Source organism: Apteryx rowi, unplaced genomic scaffold (genome assembly GCF_003343035.1).
Source record: "Apteryx rowi isolate R43461 unplaced genomic scaffold, aptRow1 scaffold_647, whole genome shotgun sequence".
Taxonomy (NCBI): domain Eukaryota; kingdom Metazoa; phylum Chordata; class Aves; order Apterygiformes; family Apterygidae; genus Apteryx; species Apteryx rowi.
This window is the reverse complement of record NW_020450924.1, coordinates 90,699-116,319: the sequence shown is the minus strand read 5'-3', so window position 1 is coordinate 116,319 and position 25,621 is coordinate 90,699. Positions and strand designations below refer to the sequence as shown.

The following is a 25,621-nucleotide window of genomic DNA, read 5'->3' as shown; positions in this document are numbered from 1 at the left end:
CTGTGTGTAGACGAGCCCTCAGTGTCAGATCCAAGAGGGCAAAGCTAGTCAGACGTTAGCTATTTGTGTATCGGAGCCTGCACCTTGAGGTGTGACTTCTGTAAAATCAGTAGCGTGGCATACTAAATGTCAGCACTTGAAGAGAAGGAGAAGTACAGCCCAAGCTCCTGGGCTGCGCTTGCCTGGGCTGTGCAGCTGTGCTGCCCAAGGCTGTGACACAGGGGTGGAAGGAAGTCGATGAGCCGGAGCAGGGGAGAGGAGGTAGTGGCAGTGCTTCCGGCAACAGGTTGGGGTGGTGGATGGGCGGGAGGCAGTGGCAAGGGTTGAGGTCCAAGGAGGCCACATTCTGCCCTGGAGTGGGGAAGGGAGACAAGAAAAGTGGAATGACTGGAAAAATGAGGAGAAGGTGGGAAACATAGGGAGGCAGTGTTAGGAGTGGGAGGATTAGGATGAAAAGGAGACCGTGATGAGGCTTGCTTCAAAAATGGGAAATGAGCAGGAAAACTAGAGATGAAGCACTTTCTGGTAGACCCTCCAGGGGTTAAAAGAGACGTTGGCTGAGATGGTAGCAGTGAAGAACCTTTAACCATTGGCTCCAGTGAAGTTGCTCAATGTGTTTGCCATGGCTGGGATCCAAAAGATCTAAAGGACAGTGAAGAATAGAAAGACTCTAACCAGAGGAGAGGCAGTTGCCGGAAAGCTGCGCCTGGATGAGGGGCAGATAGAGGCACCTGCCTGAAGAAGTCCAGGGCCTGATGATAAACTGGAGCTAAGCTATTCATACACATAGCTCTTTCATTGTTTAAAGCCTCCTACATTGTGCTTCATTAAGATTAAACTGTACTACTTTGGTTTAGGAAGGCTGTCTGGTCAGCCTGTTAGCTGTTGGTCACACGCATCTGGCCCGAAAACGGCAGGCATCTGAAACTGCTTGGACCTGCTCAAGTCAACCTGCTCGATCCACGGATGCTGTAAACTGGGAGCTGGCCAAAGAGTGGGAGAACTCCAGGATTCCTCCCCAGAAAAGGTAAGGGCTGGAGGCTAAAAACAGTGGGAGTGTACTCATAGACCAGAAAACTAGAGCAGTTCCCTGAGTACAAAGCTGAGTGCATTGTAGATGGGACCTTTGAAATTTAGATGTGTAGAGCGGATAAGGACTAGTTAAGAGGTGGAGTTACTTGCGCCAGTTCAAACTGCTGTTGCTGTCTGGAAGTGTAAATAAGGTCACATCTGCACACATTGCTCTTGATTTCTCTCTGCTTTTGTGTCGTATCGTTCTGATCACTTGGAATTTAGATTGCCAAACTCATCCTAGCATTATTGGTTCTTTAAAACCTCATACACGGATACCCTTAGGCAATTAAAACAATCAGGACAGTGGAACAGTAACTCTAAACTAAATGAGAGCAGTAGGTAAAGAGTGGAAGGTTGCTCTGATGGTGAAAGCAGAGGTGTGAGTCGGATGATGTGGAATCTATTCCTGGCCCTACCAAGCCATTCAGTCTCTGTACCTGATTCACCAGGGTGTTACTCCACTAATCTTTTTTTGGCTTATCTTGCCACTGTTCTGTGTCTATTGCAGTCTCTTATGCTTGCATAGAGTGGATGTAAAATGCTATCAAATTCAACAGTCATTTATATGCTAGTGTGAAGCTTTGTATTTGATCCTGGCAGAAGGCCTGGGCATTGTGGGATCAGAACAACAATCCCCAGCCCCTGCAGCATTTTCAGAGAGTGCTCTGTGTCTGCAGTATGTGGTGGGATGCCCTAGCAGGAGGCTAAGTGCAGGTGCTCTAATAGGGCTTTGCAGGAGTTCAAGCTACAATATTGTTTTCAGTATTGTAGATAAGGTTTCATGGGTAGGTTGTGCACAATACTTTAATCTCTTTGTAACTGGGAACTCATTGCGAGTATGTAGGTGCTATGTATATAATTCAGATTCATGCAGTACCTTTCCTCCCTCAGCCTATGCTCTGTCTCGGGGGGTCTCATTACCCACTCTTTGTGGCAGTGCCAAAGAAATCCTCTTGGATAGTGCCCAGAGCATTCTGTGGTCCCACTCTTGCAGGAAGTCTTGCTCCAATATCCACCTATTCCTGGGATCAGACCCAGTCAGCTGCTGAAGGAAAGCAACCAGCTTAATTGTGGTGATGCTAACAGCATGGATAAACAGGGTCAGCTGCTGCCTTGAGCTCTGAGTGTCACCTTGCTGCCTGTTGTGTAGCTGAAAACAGGACTTCAGTTAGTCAAAAAGTGTCATCTACCGAACAGTAAAGTTCGGCCCAGTGCTGCAAGGTTCTAACAAAACAAGTGTCAGCAGCTTCCTGGGAAGGCTGCTGCTGCTGGACTGAGCTCTTGGAATGCGTCCAACTGTTTTGTCGATGATGCAGCCATGAGTACTTCTGAAGAAAGCGGTGTTTGGCAGGCGCTCTGTTGTATGGTACTATTGCTGTGGGTAGAGCAAATGCTGCTTATCACATGCCCTCAAGAACCATCAAAGGAAGCACAGACGTCTCCTATTAGTGTTAAAAACAAAAACCGAGAGTCGTATGGGCACTAGAAAACATAGATCCATTGGCAGCAGAACAAGATATGAATAATTCATTCCTCCAATGCCTCCTGTATGCTCCATCCACTTAGGCTCTTCAGGATGCTGTCTACCGGAGGTGCAGGCAGATCTGCTTCCAAACCAGTGGGGACACAACCCTGCAGGCTGTGATCACCGCTCTGCTCAGTTTGTCCTCCGTGAAGCTGTGACTCCTGCACTGTTGTTGTGACATCCTTTAAGTCACAGAAGTAACATCATCCTATAGCCTGTCGGTAGGAACTCCTGTAACACCAACAAAACTGGGATGTGTCCAGTAATGCCAGCCTGGAATTGGCTGTGAAGTAAGGGAAACAAGTGAGGACCGAGACGGGAAGCACTGACTGCTCTGTCCTCTTTTTGCAAAGAGGGGGCTGACTCTTTTGTGTAAGAGAATTCATACCATGTCAGTCCACTCCTGGCTCCGTCTTACTGAGAAGTCCAGGTTTCATCTGCTAAAAATTCCCTGAGTGCAGGTAGAATTTTTCTCTCTGTACAGAGTGATTTAGTGGAAAAAAATGTGTTTAAATGGCTGTTTGGCAACCTCTGCGAAATATGTAGTTTTTGCAACTTATATACTAGTGGGCATTTGTCCATGTAATGGTTGGCAACCTTGTTAGCAGCTGAAGTTGAGAGGCACTGAGGACTTACAGGGCTACAGAGACTGTATTCTCCTGTGATTCTCCCATGAACTGCTCTGAGGTCAGGTGAGAGGTGCACTGGGAGGTCAGGGTGAAAGAAGGTTTTGCTGAAGATTCCTTCAGCAAACACACATATTTAGCAGCAGGGTTTTTTTATTCCTATTTTGCTCTTTCCCTCCTGCTAGTCTGTATGAAGATTCCTTCAGCCATTTCACATATGCAGGTTGCAGCATACATGCCATATTGTAGACTTCTGAGCATTTTCCCCATCTTCCTTCTGCATCTTCCAGAGTTGCTCTTGGCTATTACGCTTTTGCTGAAAGACATTCAGATTTTTAGTGTGGGAAAAGCCACCTGTAATTAGCAGCTGCTGCAGAAATGACAGGCTTCTTAAAGTGAAAGTTTAACCTTTGCATTTACAGCTGTCTTGTGATGTCTTCTCTCCCATTTTGAGAGCGCTTCAAATGTTCCTCTTCAAAAAAAGCTTTTGGGAAAGAAGCTGAATGATCTTTTGATCAAGAGAAGTCACTATAACTTGTGTCCAGAAGAGCTTTTGCCTTCTGATTTGAGCAAACTAGCTGGRTTGCTCTAGAGTGAGCCTCCTTTGGAGTAGTCCAGAAGCTGAGGGAGACCTTGGATGGCAGATGAAGCTGAAATCCCTCACTTGTCAACTTGTCAGACAGGGCTGGAACAGTCCCCATTGAAAGATGCAGTGGAAACATCCCAGAAGGCTGCCCAGCTGGGTTGAAAGGTTAGGGCAGGTTTCACAAAAAGGGCCCTGAAGAAGGAAAGGATTGGTCCTGAACCTGGTGAAATGTGTTTGTGGGTGCTCCTGTGGTCTGGATAGGAGTGAGAAGAGGATAGATTAGAAGAATATGTTACCAGTGAAAGAAGTAGGCAGAGAAATGGAGCAGGCTGTGGATTTGTGGTTTCCATAGTGATGTGACTGTGGAAGCTGTTGTACTGCTGGGCTTTGCCACACTGCAGTTCATGGCTGTAAGTATTCAGCTCATGCTGGGGAAATGTAAATATACATCGAACACAGAAATGGCTGAAAATGCAACTGCGTGTTCATGATTTATTATGTCTGTTGCATTACCTGAACACACGATGTTGGGAAGCTTGACTCTCTCTTAGCTTATTTCTTCTTCATCTGTTGATAATACCACAGTTCTTGCTACCAGTGAGTGATATGTTGACCTGTTTTTGTTGCTTTCTTCTCTTCCCTATATACATATACATCCCACATCACTGGTGCCTATGATGTGAGGCGTGAGCAGAGAAAAGTCTCTGCTCACCCACATTGATTTCAAATACTCACTGATCACAAAGCGTATACCTGACTCTTTCAGGACACACTAACTGATCAGAGCACCACTTGTGAAATTTGGACTGGTGTACTTTATGCTGTTCATAACTATCACCTGAATTGTTTCTGTGGGCCGCAAAAAAATGGGCTGCACGTGTCATTAAATCATGGTTTATTTTAATGGAGATTTCTGGAGGGTTTTAATAGTCAAAACATCTGACCTTTGGGGAGTTTTTACATACAGAGAGACCTTGTTGTGACTGTAAACAGTTGAATTTGAGAACATTTAAATCTGGCTTTCACAAGAAGCTGGTGTGCAGAGTTTTTCATCATTGCAGCTAGTGGATTATCAGTGGATCATGGAAGTGGAGGGAGAGAGCATGCACAAGTGCAAATGTCTGATGCACATGTGCACATGCACACACATCAGTCAATTATACATATACCAGCCCCCACGTACATAACCCAGTCTTTCTTTTTCTATTCACAGGCATTTTGTGCCCATTTTAAAATCATTTGGGGTGAAGAACAAAGGCTGCCTCCCCCTTTTTTTCTTTTCTTCCCTCCCCTCTCTTCTTTCCTCCTTCCCTTTTACTGATACTGCTGCTGGATGCTTCTCTTGCTGTCTCCCTGAACAAAACTCCCTTACCTTGGGCATTTGTTTTGCTTGTCTGATGGATGTAATGGGTCATCTGTTCTCTTTATAGAAAGGACTGTTAATTATTTTCAGAAGGCTAATTAGGTTGCTAATGAGAAGCTGTACTGCAGTAATATTTCCTTTAATTACTCACTCTTAAGTGCTGTATAGAACAGTTTATTGAACATGCTGTTAAATACAAATGCTTGTATCTGTCCCAGAGATGTACTTTCAGGCTCCCTGAAAGAAGTGCTTTGGTAAATCCAGGAATCCATGAGACACAATTGAGCAGCTGAGACTGGTGCTGGGAGCCACCAGTCATGCAGCCTCTTTGCCTCCATGTGAATTTGGTTCTTTTGCAAGTGAGTGAGTGCGGTTGCTCTCTATTTCAGTAACGCTTGATGGCTTCCAGCAGTATCAGTGACCAGTTGCGCTACCTGCCAAACTAATCCAAAGTTAGACCTAACTCTCTCACCAAATAGTTTAGTCTAAATAGCCAGATGGCAGCCAGAGGCACAGGGGTGGAGTGACTAGTCCAAGGTCATGCTGCACATCAGTGGCAAACCTTGTAATAAAACCAATGTCTTAATAAATCATGAGTGTTATGTTAGTGCAGTGCACCATTTAGCCCTTCATATCTTCCTTAGGGCCAATGTAGTTCACTGCAAGACTTGCTTCAGCTGGCTTATTGCTTCATGAGACAGCACAGCTTTGCTATGACCTAACCCATGTGTCTACTGCAGCACTGACTTAGGAATGTCCTTTTGCTTTTCCATCTGAGTCCTGCCTGCAACTTGCTTCTCTCCTTTTTTTCATCCTTAGTTGCAGAAACCTCAATGCCTTTTAGATTTGCCATGAGAGCGCCACTGTTCTAGATGGTATTCTAGTTGTGGTAATCCCAGAATGAGAAGTATTAGGGTGGATCTCCAGAATCCCCTGCTTCCCTGGGAAAGAGCTTCACCTTTTCTACAGCGTCGTCTGTAGCCCAGTCCAAGACCTAAGACTTCACCTGAGTCTCCTAAAGCATTTTCTGCTGGATTTCTGCTATGCTCGTAGTCAGACTCCTGGGTGTCGGCACACACCATGGCTCTGCCAGGGAGGTTGAAGAAGGAAGGTTGCTGAATGGGGGTCACTTCCAGGGATTAGAAGGAGCTACCTGTGCTCATATAGTGATCATCATAGACCCAGTCAGAGGAGTGAGGATCTATGTCAATCTCATGGCTGCAGTGCAAAACATCATACTGTGCTATTAAGGTATCTAAATTTGGGTGACCCTGAGAGTGATTTAAGGCATAAAGTGAGAAATACCAGGGAAAATTATTTTCACCATGGAAGAGCAACGGTCACCCTCCAGTTCCTGAATGTTTTCAAGAACAGATGTGCATTGCTAGAAAAACCTGTCTGTGCTCCACATATCTGCTACAGCCTTGGCTGAGGCGCACTGATTTAAAAATTAATTTTGCATATGCAGCATTTAAGTTAACTTTGCACATCATTACACCTGAAGGAATGCTGGGAGACAGTGAAGAGACAATGAAGCAGGTTATTTAGCTGCAGCATATATGCAGGTCCTAAGTTAGTACAGGCCTAAGCACAAAGAGCATATTTGAAAAAAGTCTAGGTAACTACTTGGGACACCTTTGCATTGGGACAAATTGTTGTGCAAGGCAGTGGAAATGGGATTGTTTGGTATATGTGTAATGTCATGAGTTTGTAGCTGTATGTATCAAGACTAGTTACTCTGTGTAAGTATGCCCAGGCTGATACTTGTTAATTTTATCAGTATTTTTCCTGTTTTAGTCTTGGTAGGAGCTAAAAACTTAAATTCTTACTTGTCCTACTGACGGTTCATTGCTGAAAATAGGCAGCACATTGCATTGCCTTCCCGTCATATTTGATACCCACTGATTGTCATAAAAGTCCTTATATGTTGCAGATGTGTACCTCTAGAAAAGAGTGGGCAAAATGCCCAGAATGTGCCACTCCAGGACTGTCAATAAGAGGTGCATGATTTAGGCACAAAGATGGCAGCTCTTAGGCATTTTATGTAAGCAGGGACAACATATGCTGCCTCTCTGGTTCCATTTGCCAGGGGTCACCTGATGTTCTATTTGTTGAGCAGATTTTAAAGATGGTTTAAAGAGAATTTGGGTTAATTCTTTTTTGACAGGTTTTTGGTGGCCAGGTGAGCAGGATCAAACTGTTTCATTTAAAACTAAGGGATTCTGTTCTGGTCTTATCACAAGACCATTCCCAACACACAGGAGAGAACTGGCATCTTTGTTCAGCTGGCCCTTCACCCGGAGGCATGAGGTGCCTACTGTTGTCCAAAAGAAAAACAAGATAAAGGAAAAAAATCTTCTTCTCTAGCTGTTAACTACAAAGGGAGCCTAAGGAGGCAAAACGTGTAACTCAGGTACCTCTGTTAAGTGCCTGAAGTTCACGAAGGAATTTGGGCCTGTGTGTATGGTGGGAGAAATGTTTATATGAAATTCAAAAGCTGTTGAAACAGTGTCATACAAATGACTTGTTTGTTAGAATGGTACCATGTTGCAGTAACAGCGTAAAGCAGACTTACTGGAGGTTGAATCTCAATGAACAAGTCTCTGTTAGAGGCATTTCAGTCAATATTCATGAAAGCTCTGCACCTGCACAAAGGAAGGATCAGCTCCTCACTGCTTAACTAACAGCTAACTGTCTCCTAAAATAACAAACAGTTGTTTAGAATATATCTTGAGCTTTTTATCTTCAGGAGGTAGCAAAATAAAAAATGAAAACATAAGTCAGAAGTTAAGGATACCACAACTGGTAAAGAGTTAGGTGGCAAGTCCCAGACAGAAAATAGTCTGACCCTGGAAAAAACCCTGTTCTGTTCTGTATCTCTGTGACAGGTCATTAAATGGGCAGGATACTTCTGTCACCCCTGTCCAAGACCATTCTGCCTAAATACAATAGGGCAGTTACATGGTAACTGGGTAAAACGTTAGATTACAGTTCAATAGAAAGAAGTCAAGTGAGTTGCAGTTCAGTTAAAAGGCCTCTGCAGGTACATGAGAATCCGAAATGGCAGGCTTGCTTCTGTGGTGTCTCTGTCCCTCTGCAGAGCATGGTGCTTTGTTGTTGTCTCTTCCCCTGGTTGTGCTTGGCAGGCCCCATGGCGAAACTGAGTCCTTCCTACCAGGTGCTGAGTGCAGTAAGTTCCACTGACAAGTCCGCAGAAATTAGTGGACAGCTTGGCACTTGAAAGAAAGAGAGACTAACAACGGGAGGTGTTAGGAAAGAACAGCACTTCATGGGTGGGAAGTAGTCTTCTTGCCACTCTCTCCAATAAATTCCTGTCTGGTGTAAGTGGTTCTGTAGCACAGAGGCTGATAGATAGCATCTCTTCCAATTTTACAGCTGAGAGCATATCATAGGATTTAGCCACTAGGCTGCCATGAAACTTCAGAAATAAGCCTCTTGTGGGAACCAGGTGAGGTATGTTACAGCTCAGTACTGCCTTCTCTTCAAAAATCAAGTGCGATGTGGTTTGTAAGGAGAGGTAATATGTATTGCTGGGTCAACTGATATTGCTGGCGGGAGAAGGAGGGACCAGTGAGTTTCAGATACTCGGGCCGTCTTTCGGCTTGAAGCTGTTTAAAATTGAGTGTCAGGTTTCTGTCTCTAACCTCACCAAAGTAATAAGATCAAAGTTACTGAGAACACAGCCTGGGTCTGCAGTGGCTCTCCTGTTCTCCCTGGCACAAGCGTTTTGCTTGTGGAGCCTAGCAATGGGGAGAGGCTGTGAACATCGCAATCCCAGCTATCAGACAGACAGAGCCATTGGGCCACCAACTTTTTCTTCTCTGCCCTTGTATGCCACATGTTCCTGAGGCCCCTGTATGACCCTCACAAATATTTTTGTGGTTGGTGAAAGGTACTGCCAGGACTGTCCAGAGAGCTGTGCTTTTTTAAATGAACGAAGTTCTGACAGTGACAACGTGAACTTTCTGTATTATGCATCGGCATAAGTGATCTGGTCCAGAAAGAGCAACTTCCAGAAAGAGTCAAGGAAGAGAATCCAGAGGCAACTGGTGTCTGGCCTCTTTTCCGAGGTGGCCAAGGATATGGGCCAAACAGTGCCTGTGGTGATGAGGATGGGTTAGATTATGAGGATATGTTTGTTTGTTGCAGGGTACAAGGAATTCAATTGTTTTAACAAACTTATTTAGAAAGGTCTTTTTTTTCCTTTTCTTTTCTTTTTCTATTTCACCTATAATGTTAGTGTTTGGGACAAGATGGACACAATGGTAAGATCTATCATTTTGGAGCCTCCACAGCTACGTGTGCTGCTAGCCTAGGGCTGAGATGGCTGGAGACGATAAATAGGAGCCCTTCGCCTGCTGGTGAGAATTCCAGCAGGGCTCTAGTCAAAGGAAAGCTGTGCCCCACGGCAGTGCCAGGTTAGTGGAGATGGGTTTTAAAATAGTTGTCTTCCCTTTCTGTAAGGGCAAAACAGGTCAGTGCAGATGGTCCAGCTAGCTTCAGTCATTTTCTCTTCTGTCTGCCTGCGGAGGCTGCTTCACTTTGGACAGAAGGGAGTGCTGAAATAGAGAAGCACAGAGTGAACCCCTGCCTGTGGAGCAGAGTAGAATTTACTTTCTGTAGAACTAGAATTGTGTCTTATATCAGGGAAAGCTGTTACCGATGTAGCCTTCTGGGCAGAGTCATCTGAGACATGAGATTGGTAGAGAAACAGTCTTGACTTACCTTGGCACCTTTTACCCTAGGGGTTTTGTCAGCTATCTGACAGTGTTTGCAGTCAAGGATAAGAATCTTTTATTTTTCTCCTAGTGCTCTCAGGAGGTTATTTTTCATAACAGATCAGCTTTTTGGTCCATATCCCACCTTCTCCCTCGTTCTCCCCCCATTCTTCTGTATTCCAGCAACTCTGTTTCCAAGCAAGATTTGCAAAGAACAAGTCTCTCCTAAGCACAGCATGGTTCTGTATTGCCATGTTAACTCTGCCATTGAGCAAAACTATGTTTCTTTACTCCAGCTGTACTGGTTCATCAAGCACTGGTGCAGGAGAAAGATGTGGCAAATGTCCTTTTAGAATACCCAGCTGTCTTCTGATTTTCATGGCTAAACTGCTCCAGTGTACCTCCCACAAGTCTATCTGGTCTCTGTTGCCCTCTTTGGCCATAGAGAGGCTTTTCATGTGCCTGCCCCATCTCCTCTGATTTAGATGCCTTGTCCATACCTGAATGTTGCATCTTAGCAATTGCTCAGCAGTTCAGCAATGAGAGAAAATAGCCTCTCTTTTCCAGGCTGTTTTTCATGCCCTTTTAGGGTTCCCAGGCAGGCTGGTTCAGAGGTTTCTGTTAACTTGGGGCTGGCAGCCAGAAGCAGGGTGGAACATGTATCCACATTTTTATCTTGTCACTGTAGTAGCTGCAGGGAGCTATGGATCTGCATTATTATCTGCTTAGGTGAAGCTAGTGATGAGGAAACAGTGATAAGGTTCCCTGACATCTGCCCCCTGAAAGCTTCTGCTACTAATACACTTAAAATTTTATTTCTGCCTGTGCATTCTTCCTTGTTTCCCTCTACTGCACGAATCAGGATCTTTCCATCCTACTCCTTTTAGATCTATCTTCTATTCTTACCTTGCAAGGTTTTCTCAAAATTAGTTCTCTCCAGCTTTTTCTCTCTTTCAGTGCTTTGTTTCCCTCCTCCTAGAGGAGCCAACACAAAACTGGGAGTAATTTTAAGAACCATGCAAGAAAATCTCTCCTCTTTCCACTGAGGCAACTATGTATGTGGGGTCAAATTCAAGTCTCCCTTTATCACTGTACATTGACTTTTTGGGACTGTGCCATCCTTCTTCCATCTTCTGTGTGGATTAATAGGTGATAGGAATGAAGAGGTGAGTAGTATTTTTACCTTCTTGCTGAGTTTAGGATTAGAGTTAGCAGTTCTTAAGGATTTTTCCTTTTAAGATTGAAGCTTAATTCCCTTTTCAGGTGTTTTGCGAGTAGCTGGTATTAACATGATGCAGTTACTTCTCCTTCAGGACTGGTGGAATTTGTTAGGTGCTATTCACAAGAGATGGTTTAGAATTTTTCGGAAGCCTAAATGTGTACATCAGGTCTGGCATAGGGGATGAATAAGAACAGGGTCTCAGCAAGTACCATAACCACATACTATTAGATCTGCAAAGCAGTCTGAAGCTGTGGTACTGCTTTATTTCATGAACTGGGCTGCCCTGTGCTATAAAAGATGAATTCCTGGCTCTAAGCATTCAGAGGCAGCTGAGGTTACTCCATGCATGCACATGTAGACTTTTCTCTCCTATCTTAAGAAACCTAACATCTTTTATTTATGTTGACTAATAACAATAGGCTAGTTTTGAAAATGCTGTCCTGTGTCAGTGCAATGAGTCTGTTTCCTGGTTTTACCAGGGAGACTGTTCAATAGAGTCTAACCTTATTTGGACCTGCTGCAGCCACAAAAGGAAACGTAGGTCTTAAGTCCAATGCTAAGGGTAGTAGAGYTGCAAGACTGTTCTATGCAAAATTACATGTTTGTGTAGGCATATGGAAGAAAGATATAGACTAATATTAAATGGATCCACTTTCAGAGAGGGTGTATAAAGGTTCAAGCTGAGCATGCCCTGTGAAGCCATGATAAATAATTGGCAGGTTGCAGGTAGGAATCCTGAATGTAATAGTAGTGTTCGTGAAAGATGACTTCAGCATGAAAATGAGTATAGTCAGAGAAAAAAATTATGGACAAAGTTGCTTCCCCTAGAGGGGAAGAAAGGGCTAATAAGGAAAACATGGCTTCCAGGAATGGTGGACTGAAATAGACTGTCAAATACCAGTTCCACAGGGAGCACAAATGTTGATTTATGCTTTTATTTAAAAAAGAGTGTGAGTGGTCATTCCACCTTTGAGAAGTCCAATTTCAATTGGTTTTCCTTGTGGGAAAGCTCTTTTTGGTGCTGACTTCCTGGGAAAGAAAGCACACAAACAGATGAATAAATCTGATTTGAGGGGAATCATAAACCACTGTATGTTAGAGGTTTATGGTGGATCTGATGCTTCAGGTTTACAAGAGAAAAACATGGGGCATGCATAAAACATGAAGGTGATATGTAGATGTGTATGTAGTTGTAACCCAAATGGTAGGCTTCCTGGTACCTTGAGGAAATAAAGCACTAAGAATGTAAGCTGCCTTTGGCAAAGATGCAAATGACAACAAAGTGCCCAACACAATGGAGGAACATGCCTGCTGTGCAGGGAATAGGCCCTAAAACCTAAGTTTTTGGCAACTTACTCCGGACAGAAAAATATGACTATTCTATGAAGACAGATATACCTGAATAATAGCAGTTACAGGCTGCTCATTGTTCTTTCTAAGTTGAAATAAACCTGAATGATAGAGAATAAAATTCACTCAGTTCATAAGGGCTTGTGTACTTAAGAAGAATAATACAAGGAGAAGGAGAGAGTTCTCTACAGCTGTACCTATACCAAGAATTTTTAGGAACTGATATTTTATGCTCCAGTAAATAAAACCCCCCCACAAAGTTAGCCGCTTCTACTTTACCTGTAGCAAACTAGGAGAGGGTGTCTTGGATCTGTCAACAGTTCTAATTTTTTTTTTTTGTCTTCTTACACACACTGCTCTTCACAGATTTAAGTGACTTGGATTGTGCCACAGTATTAGCAGGGCTAGGAATTTAAATATTCCTATTTCAGTGCTTTGCTCATAAGGCTCTTTTCTGCCAAGCTTCATTTTATATGTGAAATGTGTTTGAATTTTTTGTCGCTCTTATTGCCAAGCCTGGCTTTCCTCTGTTGCACGCTGATTCTGGCTTGTTACTGCAAATTGTTCAGAAGAGCTGGGCTAAGCATATTTATTTGTTACTGTAGAACTGATACTGATACTCTAAGTTGTTCAAATCAATTTATTGTGGTAGGGTTGTTCATCAGGAGTGGACTGTTGTTAATTGCTTTTCATTTTGGTTCAGAAAGAAGATTGTGGGCATTTGGTAAGAAAAGGAAACCTTTTCACAAAAGAACTGTCTGAATTTCCAAACAGCTTTAAGAAATTGTGTAAGATAGGTGATGCTGATAATGTTCTGTCCTTAACGTTGTCTCCTCTTTAAGTCTGCTGGCTCTTTAGTGACAATGGAAAGATATTGGTTATGGCAAGATGTTGTAAAGTCGCAACATGTTCTCAGGATGAATTCTCTCTCTCCATTCATCATTCTGTTTTGGGTTGCTTTTTTACTAATAAGACGTGATGTGCATTATGTTCTTTGAATGTCAGATTTGATTCAATCAGCTAATACAACATGTAAGCTCAAGCTTTCAAAAACAGCCATGCATTTTGATTGCCACTGTACTTGAATGCACAGTTTGAATGAACCCTCAGGAACTCTGGAGTCACACCGTTCCCCAGCAGGAAAGCATGAATACTCAGACCTAGACCTTAAGTTACGAACCGTAAATTTCTAGCAGCTTTTGAAGAGCTTTTAAAGCTCAATTCTGTTCTCACTGTAGAGAATTAAGTTAGCCAGGGCTGATGCTAAAGGTTTCTTTTAAGATGAAGGTGAGTCCATTAATTGAAACCCCAAACTGGAGTAAAGCTGATACAGATTCTCAGGGCGTGCCATGCCCCCTTGTAGCGTGCAGTCTGCATGGGGACAGACCTTCCTTAGCGCTGGCCTCCAGCTCTGTGCTGTTAATGGGAAGCTCTGCCCGCTCCTACAGTGGGTTCCTGGCTTCAGAGCCTCTGCTTCTTGCTGGGGCTGCTTCAGAGTCACTTGGACCCTTGCTGGACACTTGCTTGTTTTGGAGCTGTAGTGTCAGGAAACTCTGGGGACTCGGGGCAGCTTTTTCAAAGAAGGGAGGACAGCAGCTAAGGCACGGAAGTGGTCTAGCAACAGGTTTTGGGGAGGACGTGATCTTACCTGAAAAAGATGTTGGGGAGATTCTGTGATAATACTTTAATTGCAATACCTTTTTTTAGATGCCAAGTTTGAACTCAGCCATTTTTCACAGGTTTGTCATGTGAATCTGCTGCTTGCTTGACTCTTGAGAGGTCTTAACTTATGTCAGGCACATAGGAAGCATCCATCTTGGTCACTGTAAGTACAGAGCTTCTGTCTTAATTTGCCCTCAGGTTAGCGTGGTCACTGTGGGCTAAAGTCCATTCTCCTAGTAACATGACAAAATGTGTGGGGCAGGGAATGGGAAGTCTCAGCTTTCTGCATGTCCACTGCCATTCATGAGATCACGTTAGTCGGAAAAACTATTTTTTATGTGAACAGTGTATTCGTGTTTTCTCTTTGTTCTCTGAAAACCTCCCCCAACACACTCCCTACCACTCCCCTCCCAAGAAAATCCTGCGTTTCTCCTCATTGTGAATGGTGCCTTCTGGGCAGCCCACACACAGAGACATTCCTGATAAGAACTACACCTCCTCATCCCTTTGGCTTAGTTTGGTAATTGGATTCATTTAATCTTCTTTTGTCATCATTCTGTTTTACTGTATCCCAATTCTCTTTGGGACAGATTTGAAAGATAGGCAGGGATCAGAGGCTGCCAGTAGGTACAGAATGAACTGGGCAAAGGAACCAGGGGTGGCTGGGAAATGATGCCCCTTGCCAGGGGAATGAGGCAGAGCATAAATGAGGAAAAAGTACAGATTAAAAATGGTCTGTGCTCAGTCACAATACACTGTGCATTGGTTGAACCCTGAGGAAGGGAAAGAACATACACCTTAATGGAGTTAGAGTCCAGAGAGAGAAGCAGCAAGGACAGATTAATACATCCAGAACTGACCAAAATCCCAGAGCTCCAGAACCATTCTGAAAGTGCTAGGAGTAAGGAATGTACATCAAGTCTGTATTCAGAGGCAGCTGTCTGTGGTGCACTTTTAACAGTCATTGCAAAGCTTGATTAATCTATTTGCTGGAACTACTCCACACTTCAGTACAGCTGAAATTCTATTTTCTAAGCCACAGTTAATTGAGGCTCTCAGTTACCTGAAGGATGAATATCTCCTCAGAGTTATGACTTCAGCACATAAGTACTGCTGAGACTTTAGTGCATAAATCTTTAAACACTAATGAACTAATGTCTTGGGGCCAAATCCAGCACTGATGTTCTGTAAATCTTTATTTCTAATGGTTTGTGTAAGATTTATATGAAAATATTGAAGCCAGATTTGCAGCACATTAATTGAATGTTGTCTCTGGTTGCAAAGACACACTCATTTGGTATTTACTTACAGGGAAAATGCAAAATTAAGGAGAGGAAAAATTACATTTTTTAAAGTATTGCCCCAAAATGCATGTTGATTTTCATCGACACATCCTTGTACTTACTCTTCTTTGTTAAAGCAAAAAAACCCAGATATATGAGTGATTCTCCAGCTCTTAAGCAAGAGTAGATACAAAGATATGTCAATAAAAAACATCCAAAAAGTCATGAAGAACAATTACTTTTATATAAGTACTGTTTGATTTAAAAAAAAAGGGACAAGGAAGGGGAATATCATAAGCAGTAGAGCTTAAGGTCAAGGAGTGGCAGGTGCCATGTATTTCAGAGTTCCACCTGTGGTGAATCAAGTAGCTGACAGAATTTGCAGCCTAAGGCCCTAGCTGGTCAGAGGAACTGTCTCATGTATCTTTTGTTTGTGCTTTTCATTTATCAGCACTTCAGGGCTAATTCAGAGTATCTTAACTAGGGCTTAAGTAAGAACCTGAGACAACCTGAGACTTTGAAGCATGGTTTGACTGGGTAGCAGGGAGACAGGCAGAAAGCCACTGCAAAGGAGAGCTTTGAATGTGAACCAGACAATGCTCAGCCATTTGATCAGTCACGAACATGACAAGCACTGATGTCCCCCCTGCAGTGCTTGTGCATGACAAATCTGCCATTATTTCTTCATTTGCCAATCACTTGCCTTTTGCCTGCCTGGGCTACATCAGCTGTAAAACTGAATGTGTTAGTGCTCCTTTTTGCACAAAATGTCTGTCACGTTAGGAAATAGTCCTTAGAGCAGTTGGGGATTTATCTCCTTTCTCCTTGCTTCTCCTGGTGCTTCAGGTTTATCTATATCTTACCTCAGTCTAGGGGATGGTTAATATTCAATAAGGAGTTGATATTCTAAAATTTAAAAGCATAATCTCAGTGTTGTTACAGCATCCCTTTTTCTTGCAGCCCTAGACTAGAGCATCCTGCCCTGATCCTCAGAACCAGATCTCTGTAGAGAAACACAGTCCTTTATACTCTCCACCTGGTAGGCCTGTGATTTGAAAGTGCCTTTTTTGTTGTAGGTGGAGTGGATGGAGAGGTTCTGGGTTCCTGTGCTGTCAGGAGCGTTACCTGCACAGGCAGTGCCAGGAGAAATTCTAGGACTGTATGTTCCTAGGATGATGTGTAGTTTCAACATACTTGCCTTTTTTCTTCTAATTCTATCAGCAGGTTGGAAAAAAGGTCCTACTGGAGAAAGACAGAAAACTTCTGTGCTGGCTTAGCTCAGTTTTGCTGATAATGTACTGTTTTGAGGAACTGTTTCTTCAGCTGCTTGAAATATAAAGAGAAGTTGCTGTTGATGAAAGGTATTAATTTCATAGCTTTGAACTTGAAAGATCCCTGTTTTCCACAAAATAGCACAATGTAAGCAGCAGCATTACAAGTATTGCCATTCTCTTGCAGAGGATTGGTGAGGAGCTCGGTCTCCATGACTTGTTTCCTCTCTGCTGAGGCAATTGCATAGCTGGCAGCAGTGTTTTTGGTTTTTGGGAAGTCAGTGTCCATCCCACTGTAACTACCTCACTGATATAAATCACTTGTTTTCCTCGGGGGACTAAGCTATCATACATTCAAGCTTTTTGATCTATATTACTGTCACTCCATTAAAAGTTTTGTATCACCAAGTTCAATTATCTCTTCTGGGCTCTTCACAAATGTGCATCTCTTACTGAATCCAGTCTTGGCCTTCTGTTTAGATCCTTTTCTCACAAATATCCTGCGGCTATTTTTCAGCCTGACCCTTATGCATGAATTGCTGCCAAAAATGACTCCTCTCTCCTCCTCCGTATCTAAGACCTTTGTTTGCTGTATTGTCTATCAGGGATCAGCCGATTTGATATGGCTGGGAAATGAGAGGTTTGGGACAACTGCAATTTTAAGTACTTTGTAAATGCTCAAGTGTCTTGTAGCCACTAAGTTGTATAGTCCCCAACTTGTGCAATGATGTGATATAGCTTGCTGTATTTCTACCTCTGTATCCTCTGTTCCCTTCTATTTCTTACTGTATACTTTCTGTCTTATTTCAAATGAAGTATTTTGCACCAGGAGCTGTGTTGATTTATGGATGTGCTTAGTGCCTACCACAGTGGAACCAATTCATGTCTGGGCTGCCACAGTTCATCTGCTCTGTTTCAGGATGCTTTTAATCAGCAGGCAGCCAGTGAGGACTATCTTTCAAGCATATCGTAAGAAGGAAGTTCCCATGCAAGCTCAGGTTGACTGAGACAGTAGAAGGGAAGTGCTGAGACATTATCAGCACATTGGTGCTTATCTCCTTGCAATCATGGTGAAAGGGTCAGGATTCAAAGGATAGTCTTCGTAATGCATTAATCTCAATTGCAGAGGTTGTCCCAAGTCTACATTCAAATATTAGTCATAGACTTCCAGTGTAGGGACTAGATATCTATTTTGCAAAATGTAAGAAAAGCAGAGAATAACTGGGTAATTATTAAGTATGTGGTGTATAATACCAGGAAAGAGAGAGATCTTCATTGCACAGAGAAACTTATGTGGCGCAGAACTGAACATGACTTGTTGGATACATTTGCTGGAGTCTTTGGCTTTGGTGGGCAGGCATAAGACAACAGAAATAATTGGTGAAGGGATCGCTGGAGGAAGAAGGGAGGGATTGAGAGGAAAGGACCTTTGCACATTTGGACAGCCTATTTTGTTAAAGATCTAGCTTTGAAAAGAGATTTCCAAAATTATAAGGAAAATCTGACAGACAGTACTGCATGCTATGCATGCTCCCACCTAGCAGAATTCAAATACATTTCCTGTAAAGACATAGAAGGAAGGGCAAGGAGATAAGAGCACCAGTGAAAAAGCTTAGAAAGACTGAAAAAAGAGGAAAAACATACAATCATTGGCAGTTTAGTGAAAACTTTACAATCATTATCTTCTGCAGAGATTGACAGTTCTGTATTTCCTTTGCACCTTACCTAGTAACAGATAGGACCTCCAAGGCTTCTGCTTCTTTTGGTGTCTGCCTTCTTAGATACAAGAAGTTTCTCCCTTCCTGCTGCAGTAGTATATCCTCATTCTGACAAAAGATAGCCACAGCCCACTTCCTTCTTACTGTTTTCCCGTTCTCCTGTAGCTCTGACTACTGGTTTGCTCTTGAAAATATGTGAAAATGGGGAAATGATATGAAGATTCAAGATAAGATCCTCCTAAGCTTATTGGCTTTGCTGGAAAATTAACCAACTAACGTTATGTTGCTAAACTGTCCTTCTTCTCAGAGAGGAAGTTGCAATGCCCTTACACATCAGCCTCTTGCGAAGTGTGTGGAGATATACCCCATGCACATCTATGTGACACCTCCACAGTTGTCTTGGAGCATCTCTTGTGACTGAACTATTAGGAGACACGAGGGAATTTCTAGTGACTCCTTAGTCTTTCACCCACAAGCTCACAATTTGCTATTGACCCAGATCTGTAGCATCTGAAGATAGTTCAGTGGCCTATGTAACATGAATTGTGCTATTAGGAAATGGTTCTTCAAGCATCCATATCATGTGAACTGCCAAGGCTTTGGTTGTTTGGGTGTCAGCCTAAGAGAGGAGTGAATGGGTTATGGGTACAGCTCTGTCCTTTCCACTTTTCAATATTCCCAGTGCTTCTCATTCCTCAGAAATGTGCGTACAGGAGGAGGGATGAACTGTAATACTTTTCCAGTGAATATTTTGCTCACCTTCTTTGTGTTCATTATTCTAACTCCTTTTTCTTTATGAATCTTTCTCTTTACCTATCTTCTATCAGAATCTCCTTTCAGTGCACCACTGAGTATTAATATTTTCTTCAGAGAGGCACAGTGTTTACAGAGCAGGGCAGGAATAATCTGTTTCCAGATGGCATTGGTATGACTGTACATGACATTACTGTAGTTCTTTCCTAGCACCTTGTACCACAGAGTTGACAAGTGCAGAGCAAAGAAGTTAAATAGTGTCTAATCAGGGGTCAAGAGAAACCTGACTTGAAAGCTTATACTTAAATAATGAAAGAGGTCATATTCACCCTGTGTTGTAAATCTGTAAGGCTTCAGTAAAATTATGCCTAAAATGAACTTGGGCTAATGAGTTACAGCATGGCAAGGCAGTGCTTAGGACCTTAAAAATCTCTACAAAAATTTGAAAGTGTAAAAAAAACTAATTGTGTTGAGATTGTTCAGTGATAAGTAAATTATGCCCTTTCAAAGCCTATTCACCAAGTTATTTCCTGCAGAGACAATTAGAGTTTGTTCTCATTTCCTACTTACCGTGACTAACCACCTCTCTCTGTGCTCAGCTGTTCCTTTTATTCTCATCCTTTGTGCTTTGCTGTTCTGAACCCAAACCTGAGTGGATTTCAATGACTCTCTTGCGCTTTTTGACTTCAGATCAGGAAGTCTGATACCGTAATGAATTCTTCTCCAAATCTTAACTATATGATGCATGTGAGTTCTCTAACAGAAGAAATAACAGTTCAGTTACTGGGCACAAGGTGTGGTATCTGAAAGCGTAAAACCTCAGAAACTTTCTCCTCTCATTTTCTTTCTGTAGCTCCCATCAAAGTATAGTTTTTCACTACACTAAACTTCCTGGGTACTGGGATTTAGGAGGCACCTGAAAGGGCTAAGGTTTTCTGTGCCCCATTCATTTCATCTAATCCATATTGGAATCAGCAAAGTGCTGTTCTTGAAAGGAGCAAGAAGATGACGTGGGCTCCTTTTGAGATGCTTGTATTTTTCTATTGGCAGTTGCATCTGATAAGTTCGTTGGTTGCCCCTCTACTGGCAAAGCCCTTGTACCTTTTGTCACCAATTCCAGCTGCATCCAGTCTCTCTGGCAGAGCAGTATAAGTTGTCTGGGCCCATTCTGAGCTTCGGAGCTTAGTAAGGTGCCACCTTTCCCCAAGACTTAAATTCACTGTAGTAAAACTGAGATAATTTGAAACTCACTTTGTTTCTCAGGTCCTTTGCAGGTGTTATGAATTTGTGTGTTGCCATGTGGGTGATGAGGACTCGTGACATCCTTATTGACTCCTCTCTCTGTTTTCATTTCAGAGTGCCTGCTGGGGTGTGCACAGAAGAATGGCTGCGGCAGAACCTCTGACCGCTTTCTCCCGGTGGTACCTCTATGCCATTCATGGCTATTTCTGTGAGGTGATGTTCACAGCTGCCTGGGAGTTTGTGGTCAACTTTAACTGGAAGTTTCCAGGTGTAACCAGTGTGTGGGCACTCTTCATTTATGGCACTTCCATCCTCATTGTGGAGAAGATGTATCTGTATCTCAAGGACAAGTGTAACATTTTAGTGCGCTGCCTCATTTACACTCTTTGGACATACCTCTGGGAGTTCACCACTGGCCTCATTCTACGCCAGTTCAATGCCTGCCCATGGGACTATTCCCAGTTTGATTTTGACTTCATGGGCCTGATCACCCTGGAGTATGCCATCCCATGGTTTTGTGCTTCTTTCATCATGGAGCAGCTGGTGATCAGAAACACCCTGCGCTTACGATTTGATGAGACTGCTGAGCCAGGGGCCCCCACTGTCCCTGTTGCCTTGGCCAACGGCCATGTGAAGACTGATTGAATAGTGACTCAGAGCCACTCTTAGCAATCTGAGAGAGCCTAGACCTCTACTACAGACTGTCAGCTCTGGCTTTGAGGTACTGCTCTTTCCTGTATGATAAGATTCATAAACCCCATTTTTTCTAATGGAGGTGTGCATGGGATATACCAGAAAAAAAAAAAGGAACCAATAGATTTTCTATGGATTTTACTCTTTGGGCTCCAAGGACCAATGTCAGCTACTTGTTAGTTAGGTCATTTCTGATTTTAACTTATTACAGATGAAAGCAGTCCTTTTGCTTACACGTATGTGGAGAAAGAAGAAAAAAATCCTGCAGTGGAAATGCATGCAAAAAGAAGAAAGTTAGTGGATGGGCATGGACATGCCAGCTAAGTTAGTGATTGGCTTACTCCATTAGGCAATATTCAGGTGCTTGCTTGCAACCAATACCTCCCATGGGACCTGAGATGCTGCAGGAACAAGGAAAATCCATCTGCTGTTGAGAAGAACCTAAGACTGGCAGTCTGCTGGGGAGGTAGATGGTATTCCCCTCTTGAGGTCCCCTTGGCCTCCCCCCAGGTTCTTTGTTGCACCACAGTATATTCTGGTGCTGGACATCTTGGAGAATTTATACAAGTCTTGTACTTTTTGAAGTCTCAGTCCTGATACTCACCAGAGAACTCTTCTTTTTTTTTTTTCTTCTTTTCTCTTCTTGACTTTATTAAAAAAAAAAAAAAAAGGCCTTTTTTCCCCGAGTGAATTTTACCATAATCTCTGCAATCTGAATCTTGGCAAAAGGAACAAGAAATAGCATATGTCTTCCCATCACCTGTATCCCCTCAAAGCAGAACTTGCCCGAAGGGCTGCTCCAGATTCTGGCTCCCATCCCAACCGTGCAAAATTTGTAGAGGCTGTACACACTACAAGGGCTTTCTGCCTTCCTTCCCAGGGATTCCTCTGTTTCTGGTGACGTTGCTGACTTAGTCTGGCTGTAACCCCTTGTACTTGACCAAAGGTTGAAAATCTTTGTGTGGCTAAGGCGGTATCCAGGATTCAGAGCCCTCTGGGACTGACTGTCAGCTTCCTTTGGCGTCGGCAGGTCTTGGCCCAGTTCTGCCCAGTGTTCTTCTCAGAGTATCAAGAGCAGGGTTTTATTTTTTCCTTCCCAAAGTCTATTTTACATAACTACAGCAAGCCTTTGTCATAACGCTGATTGGAGGCAGCAAGGGATCACACCACCTGATACAGGCAGGCACGTTTTAAAAGAAGGTTTCTAAAGAGTACTTCATGCTTCCTCTGACTGAGGCTGCGGTTAGGGTGTGAATGCATCCAACAGAGAGCTGGAGGAGGAGGAAGTGCTGTGGCTCCATTTTAGAGATATCTGTGCTGGGGACAGTTTGAAATTTAATCCATTTGGGAACATTCTTGGAGCATAGGGAAAGCTGTAATACAGAAAAAGTGCTTGATACTGGCAGCCACAGATTAATTATTTGCTTTGGGAAATCTTGGCTGTTGGAGTTAACAACAACATGGAGTTTCCAGCTGTCAGACATATCTCACTCCTAACAGTTTTATGAGGAGGTTTGCTGTAATTGCCCTGTGTGGCCAGATAAATTTTAGGGGTTCTTCCACCAAAGTCAACAGAGTTGCACCAGGGATGAATTTGGCTTGCAATGCAAATCTGTTTGTGTGATTGTAGAATTCCACTCTTGTGTTGGAAATGTGTTTGTCCATGTTGGTCCTCTACTTCCAATGGGGTGTGCTCAGCTGTGAACCTGCTCCTTGCTCTGGAGCATCATTCCAGAGAGAAAAAGCACTTCTGGCTGTGTGAGGGGAATTGTTCGTTGGTTCTGCTCTTATGAGGGCAGTGTTAATTCTTTTTGTATCACACAGAGTGCAATTATTTTATTCGTCCTTCCCCCTTCTCACATGACATCCATTGCTGGCAATGGACACGTGAAAACTCTGGCGTCAAGGAGTTAATCAAATCAGCCTTGGGGTATGCAATGTCTTCTGAAGCACCCAGAATACTTAGGTGGGTATTTAGAGTTCCCTTTTTATATTTCATTAAATTAAAAGAGAACAAACACTGAACAGATTTTTTTTCTTTCCTTTTTTTTTTTTCATGCTGTGATGCCACTATTATGAAATCAGAGAAACAGTATGTTGTTTGTCAGCCTTGATGGTCTCAAGGGTTTAGACTCAGGCAAAATAGTCACCTGTCATTCATTGTACATGGAGGGTGGGAAAAGAGATGAGATTTGTATGTGGGATAATGTAAATCAGCTCTACTGAAACAAAACAATACTTGCAAGGTGCAGGTAAGAGTTGGGATCTCTCCATTCTGGCTCTGGTGCAAGTGAAGCAGTTCTGTCAGGGTGACTAAACACAGTATCTGAAACTAGGCTGTCCTCTCATGGCATAGCTTAATTCTGGTGTAATGCTGCCTTCCCCACAACCCTCTAAAACCCTCAGCTTCATAGAAACATCCTTTGGATCCCTGTTTTGTCCTTAGCTGTTACAAAACTCTAAAAAGTTAGAAGGAGTTATCAGCATCGTTTGGTGATGCCATACCAGCTGTGTATGGGATGGGGGAGGAGGAGTGGCTACTTGCAGTGGTAACCTGGTGCACAATCATGTTCTTTGGTTTCAGAAGCTTCCTGCTAAATGACACCGTTGTTGCAGTTATGTGATATCCATGTGCTCAAACCATGGAAGGGTTCCCAGGTGGCATCCAATATCTTACTCTATTATCCTTATTGCCTGTGCCATTGTAACACTATTGTGGTCTGTTTTCTACTGATGTCTGACAAGTACCACCCAGATATTGCATCTTCACAGAGTTGTAATTTACACCCAGAAGTGCACTTTACTTGCAGCTTGCACACCAGGAACAGAATGGAACCCAACAAATTCTTAAATCAATTCAAATAATCCCCTGGACAACTCGTGCTATCACAGGGTTTTCTGTAATGCCTTGTACCTAATGCAGCAGGATTAGCTAGACTTCTCCTTTCTGAGCAACGTGGTTACAGTCAAGAGCTTTGTCTTTTCTGAGAAATCTCCCTTTTTTAATACATGTGATGCTTCTTACACCGTCTTACAGGAGGAGTGCCCAGAGTTCAGTGATACACCAAGGGTCTCACTGGCAGCTCAGCAAGGGCAAAGGAGCTGGACTGAACTAAAATGAAAAAAACGCACAAAGGCCTAACATTTGTACATGTATCTTCCTCAGTAGATTAAAGCTGCCTGTTTTGAGTTCACCAGCAATAAAAAACTTGTGATTTATCCACTTTGTCCTTACTCTGCAGCAACAAGGAGGGAGTTGCCTATTGCTGCATTTTTTGGTATGGTGGGATATGGGCTCAAATTACCTTTGGGTTCTATTTTGCCTCCCTTGTCTTGCTTTTCGCTTTTACCATCCACCTTAAGCATCTCAAAGTACATGATAAAATAAAGATTCGGGTGCCTGCGTGCAAAAGTCAGTTCAAGCATTACTGTGATGTCCGTTCGTACTCCAAAGATCTTGCCCGAGGGAAATAGTTGATTTAAAGTAGGACTAGACTGCATTTTGCTCTTTGATGTTATAATTGAGAGAAATGTGTACATATGTACCAGGTGCTGTTAAGCCTCTGGTCTGAGTACATTCTGTAGTTAAAGCAGAATAATCCAATCAAGGTTTTGCTTGATTAGTCCTATGAATATAAAAGGTGAAAAATGACCGAAAGGCTTTAACTGCTTTGAGAATTGGGAAGCTGGTAACCTGAGTCCTCCTGAGTTCAAGCTCAGGTCAAGCTGAGGTCAAGCTATGACCAATTTTTGAAGCCTGCACAGAAAGAGAGGGGATTTCTTCACTACTATGAATAAAACATGAGTCACCAGTAAGATGTGTACTGAAACCAAACATTCTTCTGTTTTAGTTCATCCTGGGCCCTGAATTCATGCATGTCCTGTATTCAAGAGGCAGACTTGCAAACCAGAGTTCTCTTTGCTTCAGTTCTTCCTACCTGCAAACTGTGCCTGAACCACCTGACAAGGAAATGGCTCTTTTCCCCTTCCTTCCTGCTCATCAGCCACTACCACATCCCTCTGTGATCCATCCCCTGTTGCAGAAGGAAACGGCCCTCTTTTGGTGCAGCCCCTTCCAAATCAGAAGCCGTTCCCAACACAGATAGTGTCTCCTTCTCCCAGCTCCTTTGGCACCTCCTTTTCTGGGCAGGATCACAGTGAGATCTCAGGAGTTTTGTCCCTGTTTGGCAAATGGCCTCTGCTTGTGTCCCCTTCCTGTGTCATGAGCAGCCCCCTGGGAGGGGACCTTCCCTTCCTCCCCCCCCAGGCAATGACACAAGCCCTTCCACTGCTAGCCAGGGGCTCAGTGCCACTCCAGCAAGGCTTTAAGTGAACAAAGGTCAGCTCAGCTTGGGCAGGGAGCTGGACTGAACTAAAATGTTAAGTTTTAAGGCACCAGTTAAAGCCTTAAAAACACTGATTTTTAAGATCTAAGACTCTGGGCTTCAGTCTCATTACTAACAAGCCATCTAGAGGTGTGACAGTGTATTTGCACACCTGGAATGGCTTATTTT

The 25,621-nt window shown here is 43.2% G+C and overlaps 1 protein-coding gene across 6 annotated transcripts in view; it reads left to right on the top strand.

The window, feature by feature from the left end:
* Positions 1 to 24,404, top strand: part of TMEM229B (transmembrane protein 229B) — a 31,473-nt gene extending 7,069 nt beyond the window's left edge. For 2 of the 6 annotated variants that reach the window (XM_026084590.1, XM_026084593.1), the window contains exons 2-5: positions 858 to 1,027; positions 14,225 to 14,310; positions 16,652 to 16,791; positions 20,529 to 24,404. In XM_026084590.1, the coding sequence (XP_025940375.1) occupies positions 20,556 to 21,059 (504 nt within the window). In that variant the 5' untranslated portion in view covers positions 858 to 1,027; positions 14,225 to 14,310; positions 16,652 to 16,791; positions 20,529 to 20,555 and the 3' untranslated portion in view covers positions 21,060 to 24,404. The remainder of the gene's footprint in view (positions 1 to 857; positions 1,028 to 14,224; positions 14,311 to 16,651; positions 16,792 to 20,528) is intronic. The other 4 variants (XM_026084594.1, XM_026084591.1, XM_026084592.1 and 1 more) reach the window with 4 other exon arrangements.
* Positions 24,405 to 25,621: the final 1,217 nt, after the last annotated feature.